Raw genomic sequence first — 19879 nt, 5'->3', positions numbered from 1 at the left:
TTTCCTTCAAACTTTTTACTACATTTGGGAGAAATAATTTGGTTTAAGTTACTGTTGCTAGGGTTTTGTATTTCTGGCAACAGAACACATTCCTAAATGATACCACCGATAAGACCCAAGTGATCCTCTCGAGATTTCTGTCTCATGGAAGATGATGGGCATGTAAACAAATCTAGGCACCTGTAACGCACTTGCTTTGTGAACTCTGTGTGGGTGAAGTGATGGACCACATCAAGGAATCCCTAGTTGCAGACTGGTTTCTGGCTTTTTTTTTGAGGGGGGGAGAAGTGATTGGATGGATGGCTGCCTCACAGAGATAGGAGTCCTAAGAGGTGGAGCTCATTTGTGGAGTGAATAGATTAGTTCTTTATTTGGCATATGGGTTTTATATACCTGTAGCTACCCAGGTGGTGGAGGGGGTGGTGTCCGGAAACAGGAGGATATATGGATCTGAACACAGGGGAGACTTTATTGGAATATAGAATGTATATCAGTGTGCACTCAGTGTGCACATATGAGCGAAGCCTGAGAGTGAAAGTGCATCAAGCTCTTGTTTCAGGCTTTATGCTAAGTGCTTTGTATCATCACCACCACCATCATCTTCCACCATCACAGCTAACATTTACTGAGCACTTAATACCTGCCAGCTTGACTTCTAAGTGCTCGGCCTGCAATATCTCATCCAGTTCTCACAACCAAGAAAGGGAATTGCTATTCCAATTTTATCTATAACTAAGGATTAGACAAATTAAGTAACTTGCTCTAGGTCATAATGCTAGAGCTGTAAAACACCTAAGTGGGTTTGTAGAATAAGAAAAGAAAGAAAGAAAAGAAAGTGAAGTTGCTTAGTCGTGTCCAACTCTTTGTGACTCCATGGACTGCAGCCTACCGAACTCCTCTGTCCATGGGATTTTCCAGGCAAGAGTACTGGAGTGGGTTGCCATTTCCTTCTCCAGAAAGTGAAAGTGAAGTTGCTCAGTCGTGTCCAACTCTTTGTGACCCTGTGGACTGTACCCCACAGGCTCCTCCATCCATGGGATTCTCCAGGCAAGAATACTGGAGTGGGTTGCCATTTCCTCCTCCAGGGGATCTTCCCGACCCATGGATCAAATCGAGGTCTCCTGTGTTGCAGGCAGACGCTTTAACCTCTGAGCCACCAGGGAAGCAAGAATACTGGAGTGGGTTGCCATTTCCTTCTCCAGGGGATCTTCCCGACCCAGGGATTGAACCCGGGTCTCCCGCATTTTAGGTAGACACTTTACCATCAGAATCACCAGGGAAGTCCTCTGGTGTAGAATGAGAGAAGAGGACAAAGGTCAGAGAGCCATGAAGACTTCAACATTTTTTTTCTTTTAAAAAATAATTTGCTTTTAAAAATTAATTTTGTAATTTTAAAAATTAATGTATCGTATACATGGAATGTTATGCACAACTTATAAGTGTATATAGCTCAAAGCTATGTGAACACACCACTGTAATAACCACCTTGCTGATGGAGAAAACAGAATATTACTGACACCACAGAAGCATTCCTTATGCTAACCGCCATCATTCCCTGTTCCCACCCAAAGTTAAACCCAACTTGGTCTTCTTTCACTATAGATTAGTTTGCTTCAGCTGTGAACATTTAAGGGGCGAGAAAGGAAAGATGAGTGTAAAAGGGTGACTAAGATAAACTGGTCAGAGATACAGGAAGATGAAAGAGAAAGGGATTGAAGTTCCACCTATCATGCTTGCAGACCAAGGGAAAGCTAGTGATACAAAGTAACAGCAATCCTGGAAAATCCTTTTTGGCCTCAGTGGGAAATGTTACAAGATTAAATTCCTGGAGTAGTTGGTAGTCAAGTGGTGCTAGTAACTGTATCCATGCCCAAGACAGCCAGTCAGTGAAGCAAGCACCTGTTTGAGGGCAACACTGAGGAGAGTGGTGGGTGATTTTCCTTGTTATGTATACTGCAGGTTGGATTCTTCAGACTATTAGCAATTTTCTGAGCTAACCAATGTAATCTGTTACCTAACACAGTAGGTCAAGAGAGAAAACCTTTATAACTGTTGTGAAAGGCTATTGGTTGCCTACTCAAAAGTCATTCCCTTGTCTTTTTTTGAGAAATAACTCTGCTTTTTTAGGGAGAGGGTGGGGTTGGGGGGAGGACATAACCAGCCCCAGGGTGTATGTATGTGTGTTAGTTGCTTAGTTGTGTCCGGCTCTTTGCAACCCCCTAGACCTCCTCCGTCCACAGGATCCTCCAGGCGAGAACACTGGAGTGGGTTGCCATTTCCTTCTCCAAAAGGAACTATAGAAAGAAAGAAAGTGAAGTCGCTCAGTCGCCTCAGTCTTTGTGACCCAGTGGACCGCAGCCCATTTTCCAGGCAAGAGTACTGGAGTGGGTTGCTATCTCCTTCTCCACAGCCCCAGGGTATAAATCACAATTGCTCGACGTCCATTCCATTCTACCTAATACCGTCCTTTTTGCCAACAAATATTAACTCTCATCTTTACAATAATCCTGCAAGGCAGATATTACCTTTTCCTTTTTAGTGATGCGAAAACCCCATCTCAGAAGAGCGAGTAGTTTGAACACAGACCTGACTTCACAGCTCTTTTCAGTGCACCACAGACCTACTCATCTGGGGCAATTTTGAACATCTTAATAACTCAGGTTAAGAGTATTCTATTTTTCTATTTGACCTATCAGAGTGTCCTAGCTGCTTCCTCCCCCATCACTCCTGACAATGTGGGGCTCCTTAGGGCGACTCACGACCCCTCAGGGACAGTTCCTAATGATTTCCAGGAATCCTCCTCACCCTCCACAATTGTGTCTAATGACTTCCAGCATCTTCTCCCTCCTCCCCAAGAGCTACTCTTAATGACCCCCAAATCTCTGTTCACTGAGGAACAGCTTTTTAATGACCCTAAGGACATTTGCCCTCAAAACTTGTCCTAATGACCCTCAGAGCTCCTTTCCCCTTAGGAATTGCTCCTTTCAAGAAATGTCCCGGTTTGCCGGCAAGTGAGGGGGTTCCAAAGACCCCTGATTCGCGTTTTAAAAACCGAGACAGCGCCGCGCAAACTGGGACAGGTTGGTCACCGAATCGGGAATTTTTTGACCTCAGAAGCTACCCCTAAGGGTCCGGAGCGCACTTTTACTTTAGGTAAGGGTTCTACTCACCCCTCAAAAGACTGTACCCACCCTTCAGAAACATCCTACAACGGCCTCATTAGCGCCTTTACTCTGGCCAACGATCCCACTTCTAGGCACTCAACTAACTGTCTTAAGTCCAGACTAGCTACGGGCAGCCAGAAGCCCGCCTTCGATTGGCCGGCTCTGCGATTCAGCCGACTTGCTCAGTGGCCGCAGTCCCGGGTGGTACTACTTTTCCTCCTGGCAACAGCCCGAGTCGACGCTCATAGGCTGAGCAGATTGATAGGCCTGGACTTTGGGGCGGCCTCACAGCGCTTTCATTGGCGGGTTGAAGCTGATGGCGGCCCCCGGATTGGTTGACTTTGTGGAGAGCTGTGCGGCTGCGCAGAGGCCGACTTTAGAGGAGGCGGAGTCTCGTCCTTCGCCGGCTGGAAAAGCAGGGTGATCGGCTAGTGGCGACAGTAGAAGTCGAGCCTTAGCCCTTTCGGGGCAGTGGGCTTTAAGTAAGAACTACAGGGTTTTTGAATCCTTTAGATTTGTTGCTTCTGTAGCCTTGACCGTGATCGCCGGTGGGGGAGGGGCGGAAAGCGGCCTTCTGCGGTGAGTGATAGGCATAGCTTTCGACCAATGGAAGCAGGAGCTTCTAAAATGAGCCCTGAGATTCGCCCTTTCCAATCTCTTTTGACCAATGGGCGTCGGGAAGGGTGGGCGGGTCTGTTGGGCCTTATTTTCTCTTCCTGCGGCCCGGCCTCACTCGCCTAGGCGGCGGGGCCGGGAGGGCCCGGACGTCTACGCGGTGAGCCTCGGAAACCGTGGGAGCGCGGGGGCTACCTTGGGAGCGATCCCTGCGGGATCCGATGCGAGGGGAGGGAGCGGGAGTTTCAGATAGTTAGTAATAGCTGCCTTTACTGAGTTGATAAGTACCAGGCCTAGTGCTTAGCGTTTCGCTTGCATCATCTGAGTTAATCCCAGCAACCCTGCGGGGCAAGGAGGTTGGGATCCCCATTTTACAGGAGGAGTAACTGAGACTCGGGCAATTTACACAGCCAAGATCACACAGCTAGTAAATGGCAGAGACTAGATCTGTATTCAGAGTTTTAATTCTGAGTCTGTGCTCTTTTAAACCACAAGGCTTTGTTGCTGAGTGGGGGAAGGAAGGTGTCAAGGAACAGGAGCTTTCCCGAGGGAATAGATTGAGGGAAGGGGATCCTAGAGTAGAAGAAAGGGAATGAGCAGATGATGTAAGAGCAAGGAAATCAGTTGTTCAGCAGTTACCGAGTGTGTACTTTTGTGTCGTGCATTGTTCTAGGTTTTGGGCACACAAAGATGAATAAGGCCAGAGGCAAATGAAGCCTCTTGTGGGCCTTTGGAGGCTTTGGGATGGGGCCTAACACTATGTTCACATGATTTATATGTTTTTATAAAATTTGCAAATGTAAGATACTTTGTATTATTTTCTTAGAAAAGGGGTCTTCAAGATTGCATAAAACTTGAGGTTCCTTTACACTTGGATCTGCCCTTGCAAACGGCTTAGATTAAGTGGAGATTATGATGTAGGCAGCACAGAGAAATGGAGCACTGGGAATGCATTGCAGGACTTTGGGTAAATTTCCTGATATGTAAAACAGGGATTACAGTATACCTGCCCTGCACAGTTTGTCGAGGTGCATAAAAGCACCAGGCCAGGAACTCACTATAATTGGTAAAATGGAAGCTGGAGAGATGCGGGTACTGGGACTTGTCTTCTCTCCTACTTTAGACAGCTCTGCTCCATGCTGTCTTCCTAGTCTTTCACTAGATTGTTGGTATGTTGGAGGAGTTTTCCCCCTTCTGATCTCTCCAGCTCTCAAGGGGAACTCTTGGAGCTGAACTGCCATGATCTTGGGGCCGAGATTTGGGGGAATTGAGTAAAGAAAAGGACGTAAGTTTTTTGCTTCTAAACTGACTGTTTTTAGCTGGTATGCTTGGTTCTTATTCAGTTGAAATAGTCTATTGTGTTACCAGGCAGTGGGGATGCACCCACTTAGCGGAAGGGCTCATCTAAAAACAAAGTAGTATTTATTTCACCTCCAGTCAGTTATGAAGTTTGCCCTGTACTGCCAGTTTATTGCCTGTTTTAATTTTGTTGAGTTCTGGGTACAGTGCAATTGAACTAGTCTCTACCTTGATTTCATGTAACTGTGCTGAAACTGCATTTAGGTGTAGCTATGAGAACAATTTCATTTAAGGGTTTTAAAAATCATAGCTCTGGCTACTAATATCCGGATGCTTTTTAGCCCTTTAACTTTGTAATCTTGTAGCTAAGTAACTTTTCTTAAGAATCTAGAATCCTGTTTGAAATCTGTGCCTTAGAAGGAAGCCCATACATAGATTTTTATTTAAAAAAAAAATCAGATTGTAGTATATTAAGCTTAATACTTAGAATTAATTAGCCAAGTATGAACAAGGGAGCAGCTGTAAAGATGGGCGGGGCAGCTGCTTTGTCAGATGGGACCAACAACCAAATAATTAGTTTCCCTTTTTTAGTTGAGACAATGTCTCCATTAAATGAGGTTTGAATACATGCAATTTTGATACATCAGAATCATTTAAGCAAAAGCTTTTCCATCCATTTATCTTATTTAAATAACCTGCCCCAGGCAGATTCCAGGTGTGAGGTCTTCTCGGTGCTGCAGACTTTCTTCCTCTTTCACTGTTTTCTGCACTGACATTCCAGCGTTCCGTCTTAATTACCTTTTGTATAATTTTATGCTCTTAATGTATGTCTTCAGATTCCTGCCTGACCAAAGTGACCTCAAAAAGGAGGGAAGATGGCTTCTGAATCTGAAACCTTGAATCCCAGTGCTCGGATAATGACCTTCTACCCGACTATGGAGGAGTTCCGAAACTTCAGTCGTTACATTGCTTATATTGAATCCCAAGGAGCTCATCGGGCTGGGCTGGCTAAGGTGAGGGGTGGAGGCCTTTGGGACCAAGGGCGGCAGTAAGATTTTTCTTAAATGAAGCCTTGAAGAACAGTTTTTACTGAAAGGCAGATGGGGTGGTAGTTGAATATTTGCTGTCCTATTTAAAAGTTAATTCCTTTCGTTAACATCTGAAACATCACTTTTTTAGGTTAGAGGAGAGCTGTTGGGAATCTTTAAAAGGGAGGGAAAGAGCCAGTGTCCCAGGGCCAGCTGCTTTGGTGCTTCCATCTCTTGGTGGAGAGGGTGTTTTCAGCAATCCAACTTCTCTCTTTCTCGGTTTCCCTCTCATTCCGCACTCTCATAGTAATTTGGCTTCCCATACGAGCTTTCTGTTAGATTGAGAGAAAATCAACTCTTCAACCTCCTCTCTTGGTGCCCAGAGAATACTCTGAGGCTGAAAATGAATGAATATTCCTTAGTTTAGGTCATTGCAACTAGGCAGCTAGTTGGTGGCAGAACTGGATCAGGGCTAGCTTGACAGTGTGACTTTGGCCGTGTTTGAGTGAGCATGGTTAAATCCACGTGACTTTCTAGTAAAATCAGCTGTTGGCCTGCACACTTGGTGGACTCTGATCAGCTTGCCAGGTTTCTGATCTCTTTGTTCCTTGTGTTCCCTACAGGTTGTTCCTCCAAAGGAGTGGAAGCCACGAGCCTCCTATGATGATATTGATGACCTGGTTATTCCCGCCCCCATTCAGCAGCTGGTGACGGGGCAGTCTGGCCTCTTTACTCAGTACAACATACAGAAGAAAGCCATGACTGTGCGAGAGTTCCGCAAGATAGCCAACAGTGATAAGTGAGTGAAGCACGTTCCTTTTAGCATCTGGACCTTATATTTCATGGGCAGAGTGGTCTTCAAGACTGCTGCCATCATACTGAAGTCCCCTTTGCTCAGCTCCCGCTTTTCTCTATCTCCTTTGCTGTTCTTTGCACGGAAACATTTCTCTTCTCAGTACACAGTCACAGTCTAAACTCGTCTATGTTTTTACGTAGAGTAATCCCATTGCTTTTCCTTCAAAAGTAGGACTTAATAATTTGCAAGGTTGCAAAGGGGAAACTTGGAGTTGGTTCAGAGGCGCTTTGGCCAGATGTATCGATAACACCCACTTATCAAAAAGTGGCCTCAGTAAGTTAATCTCTTCCTTCTGGGTCCTTCTGTCTTTAATTATGTCAAACTCCTCACTACCTATCTCATTTTTTCTATGACATTAACCGAAGGTGAGTAAACTAACAAGCTGTCTGCTGTTTTCTGTCACTCCATGATCATTGCGACATTCTTGTCTCTGTTGGAAGCATCCTTGTTTAGGTCCACTGTTTTCCATTGTTTTCCTGTGCTGTTTTTAATAATTTCGCTCTCATTTGACCTCAGAGTTACAGAGAATGAATTGTGCATTCCCCTTGTTGGACTCTGACTAGTCATTCTTATCCTCTTGCTTGAATCTTCTGCTTTCCCTTGTGTCTCTTCATTTTGAGGCTCTATAAGGGATTCGTCCCTCCCCCCACTCCTCGCTTTTTCTCCTGAGTCCTTTTTGGTCCACACACGGCTTGGTTTCAGCCGGTCAGATGTTGTGTGCCTCCGGCTCCGGCTTGGCCATGGAGGAGCCCCGGGGAGAGCCTCAGCTCGCCAGGCTTCACACTTAGAGTGCTTTGTTATCTCACATCAGGTCTCACTCTTGCTCCATCTGTGCTCTGCCTCTTTTCCTTGGACTTATCACAGTTCTGAATGTGGGCTCCCAGTTTTCTTGGCAGCCTAACTCTTAAAGCATCTCCTTTGCTGGCCAACCTGCTGTCTAATTAGAGAATCTGTGTAAAAGCCTGTTGAAGCTTGTGCTGTGCTCCGCAGCTGTGAGCCTGTGTCGTCCTTCGTGTCTGCTTCCTAGCTCTGCACTGGGCCAGGCACACTGGCTTTGTTTCTCCTGGCGTTGGTCTCATTCAGTCCCCGCCTGCCCACTCCTCGGTCTTTTAATGTCATCTCATTAACATATAGTAGGCCTTGCCTTTCAGGAAATCTGTTTTTAAATCAGTCAGTCTTGTGTCTTTTCTCTACATCTGAAATACAACCAGTTCTTACCCTTGATTTCTGTCTGCATGATCAGCCAGTGTTAAGAAAACCCAGTAGGTAACCTAAATTTATAAAGCAGATCAGTTGGAAGTAGTTATTTGTATTTAAAGGGAACTTGAGAGTTCTAAACTTCATTATTCATTAGGTTGACATCAAAATGTAAGGCAGCATTTAAAGTAAGATTTTTTTTTTACCTCCCAGTTAACCTCATTATCTCCACACAATTTCAGTTTGGTCTTCCATTCCTTATCATATATATATATTTTTGCTGAGTTATATACTATGTATTTTCAAATACTTACTAGGTTTACATGTTACTCTTTAAATTGTGTAATACTTTTTAAGTGGTTTGAATTTTTAAAAAGTTTACTTTGGAATAAGTTCTCAGTATGTGATTTTATTGAGCTAAAGAATATAGATATTTTTAACAGTATTATGTGGAGATATATATGGATAGGTGTGTGTGTGTGTTTGAGCATATGTATATACTTGTATTTCGCTCAATGGAACATTTGATATGCAAAAATCTGTTTTTATGTTTTAAGACTATTATATTTTTATTAAACTATTTTGTTTTCAGGCATGCTTATTTGTTGGATGTTAGCCACACTGCATAGGATGGTGGGAATGCAGCAGAGACAATTCAAGTGAGCCCTCTTGGAGACACTTCCTTAGAGTGCAGGGAAGTGACTGCTATTCCAGGGCCTCACCTCTCCACGTGTGGGCGGGTTTTTGGTTGTCTGTGGATACACAGGGATTTGCAGTTGTTGATTCTCACAAGTTTGTAAGCCTGTTTTCCCCCTGGGTGGCCAGGCCACTCCCGAGTGGAGCAGGGAGTAGTTTTAGTAGGGTCTTTTAAAAGAGTGGAGGATAGCATTCTTAAGGAAGATGGGCTTACATCTCGGTGTATGTTACCTTCCTTGGGCCTGGTACCCACAGAAGGGAGGTTGAGGGAGTTAGCGGAACCTTGAAGGCCAGGGTTGTATCTTGTTCCTTTGAAATGTCTTGCTATCCCTGGAACAGGGGATTGTATCTTGTGCTATCCATGATGCCTGATGAATTTAGTCTCTTATGAGTGGCTAACCCTTTTTTTTTTTCCACTTTTGAAAGGTACTGTACCCCACGCTATAGTGAATTTGAAGAGCTTGAACGGAAATACTGGAAAAATCTCACGTTCAATCCCCCAATCTATGGTGCAGATGTGAATGGCACTCTCTATGAAAAGGTGAAAGTCACTGGAATCTCTATGGAGCGTTTTTGCAGTTTTGTGATTTGATACCATCTTCATCTGCCCAGCCTGCAATAGACACCTAAAAGCTGTTTGTCTGTTTTGTTTTTTTTCCTTTTTTTTTTTTTTTAAACTATTTTCTCCATTTGGCTGCATAGGTCTTAGTTGCATCTCACAAGATCTTCATTCTTGGTGGTGGCACGCAGGATCTTTAGTTTCAGCATGTGAGGTCTAGTTCCTTGAACCTGGGTCCCTGCATTAGAACTGACTCTTGACCACTGGATTGCAAGAGAAGTTCCCCTAAAAGCTGTTTTGCTGAATGGGTGTTTGCACAAAAGAGTGGTCCACCGCCAGCTGATGGGCTGTGCTCGCTTAATGGGGTAGTTTTGCATGTGACTGAATTTTATTTCTCCCACTCTACATGTGAATTGGACGATATGGTGTTCTTTGCAAGGGCCATTAGAATAGTCTGTGGGTGGTAGCTCTTATGAGTTCTAGAGAGGGTGGGATCACAGTAAATGAAATGTTGGGGAGGGCAATGTGGTTTCTGTGGAAAAAAAGATCACTGACTAATATAATGAAAGGGATATACATTTAAGAAAAGAAACATTTAGATTTTGAGAATCTTCCAACAAGATTCTATAGAAAAAGCTGTTTTTTAACGAATTGCATTGGCTTAGGACATAGTGGTTTTGGACAGCCTTACATGTGGTGCAAAAAAGGGCTATTTGGGACCGTTTTAGGATGATTTGAAAAATCTGTAGAGTGTTTCAGGGATTATCACTCAGATTATTGTTTTTGTAAGTTATTCGAAGGAAGGCGTTTAAAAAGTGGATTCCGATTTTGCTGTTGACGATCGCTTTTTTGGGTGGTGGGAAGTGAAGCTTGTAGGCATAAATCCTTCACAGGAGGTGGGCTTCTCGACCTTTTTAACTCAGGGTGACACTGTAGACTTTTTACTGAAGACACTGCCTGGTGGAAATAAGGGCTAGGCAAGTCACAAATTAGTAAGTTCCACGCTTTGTATTTGTTGTAATTGGAGAGGTCTTTTCCTCTTGTGACCTAAGTTTATTTGGGTTCTGTTCAAACTGTTCATCTTGAGTTTAGAACAGGTGGCTGTCACCTCCCTTTCTCCTCTTTGACTTACTAGTGTTCAGTGTCATTTTGCTCTTTGGGGGTATAATGGCATCAATTCCAGTGGCAGCTCTGAACAGCGAGTGAGGGGTGCTGTGGTCTTTATGTCCACACAGTTTCAACAGTATGCCAAATCTTTGTTAAAGTGACAACTCACCTGTGACCTGCTCTGCAGTTGGTGGGTTCAGAGCCTCAGTTTTTATTCAGTCTGACATCCTCTGCAGCACGTAGATGAGTGGAATATTGGCCGGCTGAGAACCATCCTGGACTTGGTGGAGAAGGAGAGTGGGATCACCATTGAGGGTGTGAATACCCCGTACCTGTACTTCGGCATGTGGAAGACATCCTTCGCCTGGCACACCGAAGACATGGACTTGTACAGCATCAATTACCTGCACTTCGGAGAGCCCAAGTCCTGGTAAAGTCGGCCTGCATTTGGCACCGGGGCTGGTCAGCTCTGTGTGCACATGGACCACCTTGGGATGGAGATAAAATACAGATACTGGTTCAGCAGGGTCGGGGTGGGACTGGCGTGTTACGTTTTCTTCCGACTTTGAAGCAGCGAGGTGCTGTTAGAGCGCTGGGGCTCTCCCTGTCCTTGGCTCTCCCTGCCCTTGGAGCAGCAGGTTTTAGAGGGCAGGGCACCTAGTCCCATCGTGTGGAAACGGAAGGTGGCTGAGTCTCCGAGAGCCGCGGGGGCTCTCCCAAGCTCTCCCACGGCTGTCTGATTTCTTTTTCTGAACAGGCCTGAGGCATTTCTTAGAGGCAGATTTCCAAGACTGGAGTCGCTCCTTCAGATGATAGAAAGCTTTCTTTTCCTCATGGAAAAAATATTTGGTGAGCAGCAGTGTGTGCCTAACCCACGAGGGGGCGCGTGGTCACTCGGCATCCTGCAGCCGCAGTCTGGCTGGGGAGGCAGATTCGCCCTCTCGTCCGCCTGCTCCCACCCATCCATCTCAGCATGTCAGCGAAGGTGGTGCCTTCAACAGAGCATAGGGCCGATGAGGCGCTCACCCTCACCCAGATAGGAGACTGATCAAGAGAGAGAAGGAGGGAGAAGAGCTGTGACGGGGAACGGGGGGTGCAGTAGGTCCCACAGGAAGGCACGTGAACGCTGGGCCTAGAGAAGGCTCCCCTGGAGGAGGTGATGGCCGAGCTGAGGCCTCGCACACGAGGATGTGGCTGGGTGGGGTGGTGGTGGGTTAGGAGGGGGGACAGGAAAGCGTGTCTGGGTGTTTGTAGCAACATATGCAAAGACTTGGGAGTGAACGCAGTGTGTTGAGTAACTAGAGGAAGGAAGTCCTTTGTGCTCTGGGTGCCGATTATGAGGATGGAGGCGCGAGGAGGCCGGAGGGGACACTGACCAGGTCTTGGGGAGTCACGGAAGCTGTGTCTGTCTCCATTCCTTTCCCAGCCTCTTCAGCCACGTCCTGTCCCAGGGGTTTTCTTCTGTTCTGTCAGATGCCTTTCCAGTTTCCAGTCTTGGGGTGGGGCACCCTTTTGAGCCAGTGATTACCCCCTGACTACTGACCCAGTTCCTTAGAAGCTAGACTTCTATCAAGAGTCAGTAACGTTTGTGTCTTACCCATGTTTACTCTGAAGTTCCTGAAACTAGACTTTGTTACTACATACACTCTTTAGGTCACCTGAAGTGGTTCCTCCAGAGACGTCTATGCAGGGTTGCCTGATGGATCCCAGAGCCCTTTAGGTGATAGTTTCCTCATCTGTTTTGTTTCATAACAAAACTGTTTGGGATGGGAAGGTTTTGTTGTTGTGGAATCATCTTTAGAACGCATTATAAAGGTAAAATAGACTTACTGTGAGTTTCTGAATATGAAGTTTTAACAGTTTTGCAAAAGTTTTAAATAGTCTTCTATGTGTTTTTTAGTTTTTCCTTTTGTTTCTTAATGAAGGGCAATCCTATGGTGTCTGGATACCCACAGTGTTGGAGGCGTGAGTGGCTACTGGATAATCAGTGCACTGTTGAGGAGACGAAGGGAAATGGGCTCTTCAGCAGATGGGGGCCAGGTCTCTGGTACCTAATCCATCGTCACCTTGTTGCCCATTTTTCTCTCTCTATCCCATCCCAGTTAAGCCTTTCAGGCTCTGCCAGGAGCACTTTAATGCCATCCTCCTCCTCTCTCTCTCTTTTTTTTTTCTTTGTTTAAGTTTTATTGCATGAATAACATTATAAAGGAGAGCAACGTTGAGTGTGTGCCATAAATCCTGGTTCATGGTAACTATTGAATAAACGTCTTGTTAATGAATATAAAAGATAAAAATCGCTTGCCCTTCAGTGTGGGTTCCCCACTCCAGTGCCCAGACAGTCTAATACGTCATTTCTCCAGATCCCTTTCTAGTTCTTGTGGTCGGGAAGTTGAAAAGTCTGATATTTCGAGCTGTTCTGAGAGTGGGCACGAGCCCTTGGGCCCCTTCCTGGGCCAGCTCTCTGCTCAGTGGCCGCTGCTTCTGTGTGCTTGCAGGTACTCCGTCCCGCCCGAGCACGGAAAGCGGCTGGAGCGCCTGGCCAAAGGTATGGTGTTCGCTCCTTGGGCCGGGTCAGACCTGCCAGGGAGCTGCGCTCGTGGCTCTCGGATGTCCACTTTCAGTGGTCCTTTCTTAAGCCTGCATGTTGGGGGTGAGCCAGACTGCCAGTTTGGGTACGTCTCAGAGCAGGTGAAATCACAGCCTTTCCCCACTTTGTCCTGGGAAGGGGCTTAGTAAGTGTTAAGGCTGTCTTTGCCTCGGTTTCATCATGCAAGGGTTTGTTTGACCAGGGATAGTGTACTGGTCACCTTGGGTCTGGTTCTTTCGCCAAAACCCCAGTTGGTCACGTCAAAGTTGAATCTCATGCTTTGGTTCTTATAAGTGGACTCTAGTAGATTTGTACCTCTAGAGAGGCTATTTCACAAGCACTTGTCATGTGTGCTATAGATGTGTTACTAACAAAAGATTGAGGGTCCTGGTGAATGGAGAAAGGCTCTTAAGTAGTTTTAAAACTCTTTATGAGAAGAGAGGCTGCCAGGGCAATCCCCCAAGCAGGATTTGATGACCGCTACACCGGGGACAGCCCAGAGGCTCATCACAGAATGCTAGGACTGGCCTGGAGCTAGAATAATCTGTGGCGATCACCTTGGTGATTCATCTTCCTTACATTTAGATGAGATGCGCTGTGTGAAGTGACTCCAGGGTTACAGAGCCAGTGTGGAGCCGTGTATTAACTGTACTCGTTTTCAATTAAACAGGCTTCTTCCCAGGCAGTGCTCAAAGCTGTGAGGCTTTTCTCCGCCATAAGATGACCTTGATTTCTCCTTTAATGCTGAAGAAATACGGAATTCCCTTTGACAAGGTGAGCGGACTGCGCACACAGCAGTCCTTGGCCTACACGGAAACCACTCTTTCTGGTGTGTGTTTCACAGGGAGCTTTATTCTACTTGCTCCTCTGTACCAGGTGTGGGCCAGGACTAATCTGTGTCACTCTTTGATCTCAATGCATTAAAGGTGGGCGCCACCCTCCTGCTGCCAGAGGAGGGTCAAGCCCTCTTGAACTGCGTTAATGCAGAGGAGTCATTAATTACAGTCATGGTGTCTGATGTGCGGGGACTTTGCATGTCGCAGAAGACACTAAGATGGAGTAGCTTTGTGACCTGTCCCTGGTCACTGAGTGGTGGCTGAGCTGGAGCCCAGCATTCCTGCCCTTTACTTCAACTGCTTCCTGTTTGCTCTTGTTCAGGTGACTCAGGAAGCTGGAGAATTTATGATCACTTTCCCTTACGGCTACCATGCTGGCTTTAACCACGGCTTCAACTGTGCCGAGTCCACCAACTTTGCTACCCGGCGGTGGATCGAGTATGGCAAACAAGCTGTGCTGGTAAGTCCACTGTTTTCCTTCATAAAAACTGTGTCTAAAAACAACTGATTGAGCCAGCCAGCCTTCTTAGATACACTGGCTGGTGTTTCTTTGGGCTGCTGGAATTGAGAAACAGAGTGGCAGGGAATGTGCAAAAGTACCAGCATCTTGTGTTCACAAAGAATGTTTAAAAACTGGTTTAGGTTTGAGCTGTATAAAAGGAGGTTTCCGTGCTTGAGTTCACTGGGTGTTAACCCTGCACCCACACACACAGCGCTGTTTCTTGCTCTAGCTGCTCTGGGTGTTCACCGCCGAGGAGAAACCTGATGGGCTTCCCTTTTACTTTAAGGAAGCAGCAAGGCTGGACTTTTGGCCAGGAGTAGACCTGTTCCTAAGGTCCTGGCCTGAATAGACAGCAGAGGGAAGGTGGACGTTGACCGTCCCGGGTTTAATGCTGAGCCTTGTCTCTTAACTCTTCTCCATGCGCCCTGGCTAGCGTCCCAGTTGATTCACCCCAGTGCCATGTGTCCTCTGCCCATTTCTCCCTGCTTCCTTTCATGTGTGAAGGCTCTGCGCGAACGCGATGCCCTCAGCCTGTGAACTCAAACAGTTCAGCCTGAAACTGTTCTCTTTTTCCCTTTGGTGGGAAAGGGTGGGAGAGAGGGGTGGGGGGAGCTGGGGAAGGGTCTCACCTGGAACCCCTCTGGCGCCTTGCAACAGTGCTCCTGCAGGAAGGACATGGTGAAGATCTCCATGGATGTGTTTGTGAGGAAGTTCCAGCCAGAAAGGTACAAGCTCTGGAAAGCTGGGAAGGACAGCACCGTCATCGACCACACTCTGCCCACACCAGAAGCGGCTGAGTTTCTTAAGGAGAGTGAACTGGTCCTGAGAGCCCGGAAGGAGGAGGATTGCCCAGAGGAGGAGACAGAGGGGCTGGAGGATGGAGAGGAGGGCGACCTGAGGAGGAGGTAACCCCGTGGCCCTTGGGCCCAGCTGCCTGGGTGGGGTGGGGTGGAGTAGGGGGCCGTCCGGTAGGTCCCGTCACCTGCTGAGGGGCTGCTTCTGAGCAGGGTGTTTGAGCACAGCTGAGGGAAGGTTCTTCGTGGTGCAGGCTCCAGAATCCTCAGGTATTCAGACCCTTCCTCACGGCTGCACGCAGAAGTGATGGCATCTCTCCTTGGGCCATAGTCACCTGGAGGGAGGCTCACATGTCTGTGGGGCGTGGCTCCCTCAGAGCCAGAGAAGCCCCCCTTCTTGCTGCTGCCTGAGGGCTTTTTGTAAAGGAGAGCGTGGTACAGGGAATGAGGCTGGTGAGGGCAAGGGGCAGTGTCGTCAGCGTCTCAGCCAGAGGGCCTGTCCTCAGCAGCTCTCCCGCCGGGACTGTGTGGGGAAGACAACAGGAACGTTCACGGGGTACCTGCTGTACGCAGGCGTTCTGCGCGTGCTCACCACAGCTTTTCCCGAGCCTCACGTCAGCTCTGTGAGGTGGGGCAGTGACATCCCTGATTGCACTTCATCGAACAGGCTCGGGGCCGTGAGGTCCCCGGTCTTGGGCGGCTCTCAAGTGTGAAGCAGGCTCTGGCGGTTCCTGTCAGGTTGCGTGGGGATGTGCTTATGTAAGCGGATATACACACTGGCTCTTAAAAAGTGTGCACTCCTCCTTGCAGCCTGGCCAAGCACCGGATCGGGACAAAGAGGCACCGCGTTTGTCTTGAAATCCCGCAGGAGGTGAGTCAGAGCGAGCTCTTCCCCAAGGAGGAGCTGGGCTCCGGACAGTACGACATGGCGGAGTGCCAGGCTGCCCTCGCTCCCGTGAGGCCCACCCACAGCTCCGTGCGCCAAGTCGAGGACGGCCTCACCTTCCCAGGTGAGTTGGTCGTGGTATTTTTTACCCCCACAGCCCTAACCGTTGGATGCCAGGTCACTGCAGGGTCGCAGGCATGACGTGAGGGAGGTGGGCCTGTGAGCAGGTGGTGACCGGAGTGTGGGAAGCACTTTGGGCGGGGACACACAGGGTCACGGAGGGACGTGGGGGAAGGCCCACAGCTGTTCAGGGAGCTGGCCGTGGTATCCTGAGATTTGAGCAGGGGGCGGGAAGGGTAGGAGACAGGTGTGCCACAGGAGCAGCGCCTTGAGATGTTGGATGAAACAGCGTGGGGACCGCCTGCCTGCCTTCTGAGAGCTTGCTCACTGGGGGCCCGAGGGGCTGTTGGTATTTCAGGAAGGGACGGCGTGGCCCAGCACTGTGTTTGAAAGCCTTCCCACGGAAGGTTATCGAGGGTAGGTTTATTTGGAAGGAGCTGGTTTCAGCCTCGGGTCAGGCCCCACTTGGGGGACCTCTGCGTGGACAGGATTCCTCTGGGTGTGTGCTGGGAGCCATTGGCACTGCGGGCCCAGCTTCTTCCATGAAGCAGACTTCTGGCCTGGCTCGCTGGGTCTCCGCTGACCTGAGGGGACTTCTGGGGAAGGGACAGCTGCCGTGTGCTGTGTGCCAGGCTGTGCTCCCACCTCATACGTCGCAGTCTTATTTAAGAACCCTGGTGGGAGGTGGTAGCATCTTCACATCACAGAAGAGGAAACCGGAGGCCCAGAGAGGCCAAGCAGCTCGCCCCAGATCGCACAGGGACCCCCGTTATGGTGGAGCCAAAGAGTTGGAAACCAGGCCTTCCTCGGCACCCACGTTCTTCGGTCTGTGTCCCTCTCTCGGGGTTGAGATGTGCAGGAGGGAGTGGGCTCCATCCAGCATGTCTTGTGTGTTTCAGATTATTCTGACTCCACCGAAGTCAAATTTGAAGAGCTCAAAAACGTCAAGCTGGAAGAGGAGGACGAGGACGAGGAAGAGGAGCATGAATCGGCTGCCTTGGACCTTTCTGTGAACCCAGCTTCTCTCGGGGGACGCCTCGTCTTCTCAGGCTCCAAAAAGAAATCGTCTTCCAGCCTGGGCTCTGGTTCTTCACAGGATTCTGTTTCTTCCGATTCTGAAACCAGCGAGCCTCTGTCCTGCCGAGCCCAAGGGCAGACAGGAGTCCTCACTGTGCACAGCTATGCCAAAGGGGACGGCAGGGTCCCCTCGGGAGAGCCGTGTGCCAGAAAGAAAGGGGGCGCCACCCGGAGCATCAGTGAGAGGGAACTGGCCGAGGTATGGGTGCTGGGGTGGGCCGATGGGGGTGGGCTCCTGCAGGGTCCCCAATGGCAGGAGGAGACCCTCAGGATGGACCTCCAGCCTGCAGTTCTATCAAGCAAAAGCCAGGTGGCATTGGGTCACTAGCTTGTTTTTTGCTGGGAGGGTTTTTTTTTCCCCCTGTTATCTCTGTGTGACTATTGCTCCAAAGAATGGCTTTGTGGCTTCCCTGGCCACCCTCAGTGGATCTTCAGTTGCGCGGGGCACATGCTCTGACCCTCCTGGCCTTAGGGGCACAGGGTTAGAGCAGCAGTGTTTGCAGCCTGGCGTTTGAGGGGTGGAATGACGTGGCCTCTCTTCCCCTGGGCTGCCCTGGGAGTTTTCCGGCCACGCCCCGTGTTCATCCTCCCCCTCCCGGTACGACACTGCTGACAGCATCCTTTTGGAGACCAGGATGAATCCCAGAGCCGTCAACAAGGACATGTTTGCTCAGGCTTCCTCCCAGAACACGCTGTTGCCAGAAGCTATGTTTTCTGTTTGTTCTGTGTAGAAAGGCGCTTGGTGAGTCTACGTGGGGTCCAGCAGGGCCGCATTGGGTACAGCCCAACTTAGGCCTGCCCAGGTGACCTCTCTCCAGCCTCACAGCCTGTGGTGAAGTTGCAGCTGGGCTGAGGGTTGAGGTGGGGCCACTGGCAGATTGTAGGAGTGAGCTCAGAGAGGCTCTCCTTGATTCCCTGTTCCTTCACCTTTGGAAAATTTGTCTTTTAGAAGTTTTTATTTGCTTTTTAAAAAAACTTTTCATTTTGTTTTGGAGTATAGCCGAATAACAGTCTTGTGATAGTTTCAGCTGGATAGCAGAGCAACTCAGCCAAAGCATTGTTAAAAGTATACACAAACAGAATACTGTCACGAGACCGCGGTGTGCACGCATTATCCCGGTGTGCGTGTGTTATCTCTGTGTATTAACATTTGACGTGCTGGCTTTATTTTTTCTTTGCCCGAAGTACTCATGCTTTGTCCTTATTCAGATTCTCCTAGTTTCTCAGCAGTGCCTTTCTGTGGTTAGTGTGCTTGTCTTTAACACCCGTATGATCTTTCTTTCTGTTTTTTCTGCATCTCAGGCTCAGTTTCTGTAGATGCTGTTTCTCCATGTGGAGTCCCTCCTTCCCTCTCGTGCGTGGTGCAGTCTGGTGAGCCAGTGACCCCAGTGTCTCCTTCCCTGCTTTCCCATCGCCTCTGAGCCCCATTCCCTGCCCTCCTGGGGTCACTTCTACAAGCGAGGGCTCTTCCACTTGGAAAGCAGAGCCCCTTCTGTTCCTCGTGGCAGCGTCCCAGTCATCACTTCACAAAGCTCTGTGCTCTCTGTGCATCTTGCTGTCTGTGCAGGCCACACCGTCCTTGGGCACTGTCCTCCTGATGTGTGCAACCACAGAAGCTGCTAACAATAGCAAGGACGTACTAGAGAGTAAATACTCAACAGTATTGAGGCCATATATTAATATATATAGTTATTAATTATATATTATTAATCTTACCGTGGTGTCAAGTTTTTTCTAAGGTTGGTTTTTTTTCTTAGGTGGTAGCAGGGCAGTAAATAAATAACAGCCTTTTTTTTTTCTCTCCCAAATTAGGAACCCGTAAAATTGTGGATACACGACGTGGGCATATGGAGCTCAGAATGTCACTTTGTCACCAGTTAAAATGGTTGAGGAGAGTGGTTTCTGACCCGTGGCCAAGTAGCCCTGCTGCTTGTTTACCCTCAGTTAGAGAGATGACCTGTCTGGTCACAGGCAGCCCTGGACTGCTCAGGGTCCCCTCACGGGAACAGAGTGTCTCCCAGTCTTGTGTCTTTCTGCGTGTTGTACACACAGGCAGCAGTGTATTCCCTCTGTAAGAGGCAGATCCCAGTGAAGCCAAAGCCAGGACTCCTCCCATGGAAACATGCTGGGAGAGGAGGCTTCTTTCTTAACACGGCTCTCTGTGTGACCCCTGCTCCCAAACCACTATGTGTCTTTCTGGTTCCTTTTTGCTTGTGTGTAGGTCTCTCCGCTGCAGCCTGAACACCTTTTCTCCGCTAGTCACCTGCCATCTCTACCACCTCCCCCCTTGATGTGCTGGCGACTTTGAACTACTGCAGAGTCACTGATATGTCTCAGCTGCTTGACCTCTTCGCTTTACTCTGTAGTGGTCTGTGTGCCTGCCCTGGGCTAGGATGGTACCTTCCAAGGAGCTTGTCGTCGAGGCCAGCAGACAGATGTGAGCAGGGAGTTCTAGCCCCTGGTGATCTGCATCGCAGCACACGTGGTGGAAGTGTTAGCAGCTCAGCCCGGGGTTGGGGTTAAGGGGTCAGGGACAGCAGCAGTAGGAGGTTAGCA

The 19879-nt window shown here is 48.5% G+C and overlaps 1 protein-coding gene across 3 annotated transcripts in view; it reads left to right on the top strand.

Moving 5' to 3' along the window:
* Window positions 1-3551: 3551 nt before the first annotated feature.
* The window catches only part of KDM4A (lysine demethylase 4A), a 40428-nt gene continuing 24100 nt past the window's right edge, over window positions 3552-19879 (top strand). The window contains exons 1-11 of one of the 3 annotated variants that reach the window (XM_052638129.1): window positions 3552-3646; window positions 5915-6091; window positions 6730-6905; window positions 9282-9396; window positions 10758-10951; window positions 13017-13066; window positions 13779-13882; window positions 14267-14404; window positions 15104-15351; window positions 16051-16250; window positions 17146-17522. In XM_052638129.1, the coding sequence (XP_052494089.1) occupies window positions 5954-6091; window positions 6730-6905; window positions 9282-9396; window positions 10758-10951; window positions 13017-13066; window positions 13779-13882; window positions 14267-14404; window positions 15104-15351; window positions 16051-16250; window positions 17146-17522 (1740 nt within the window). In that variant the 5' untranslated portion in view covers window positions 3552-3646; window positions 5915-5953. Of the gene's footprint in view, window positions 3744-3889; window positions 3940-5914; window positions 6092-6729; window positions 6906-9281; window positions 9397-10757; window positions 10952-13016; window positions 13067-13778; window positions 13883-14266; window positions 14405-15103; window positions 15352-16050; window positions 16251-17145; window positions 17523-19879 lie in introns of those variants that run through there. The other 2 variants (XM_052638130.1, XM_052638128.1) reach the window with 2 other exon arrangements.

Source organism: Budorcas taxicolor, chromosome 3 (assembly GCF_023091745.1).
Source record: "Budorcas taxicolor isolate Tak-1 chromosome 3, Takin1.1, whole genome shotgun sequence".
Taxonomy (NCBI): domain Eukaryota; kingdom Metazoa; phylum Chordata; class Mammalia; order Artiodactyla; family Bovidae; genus Budorcas; species Budorcas taxicolor.
Note: the sequence above shows the minus strand (reverse complement) of the source record. Positions and strands in the feature narration are given on the sequence as shown.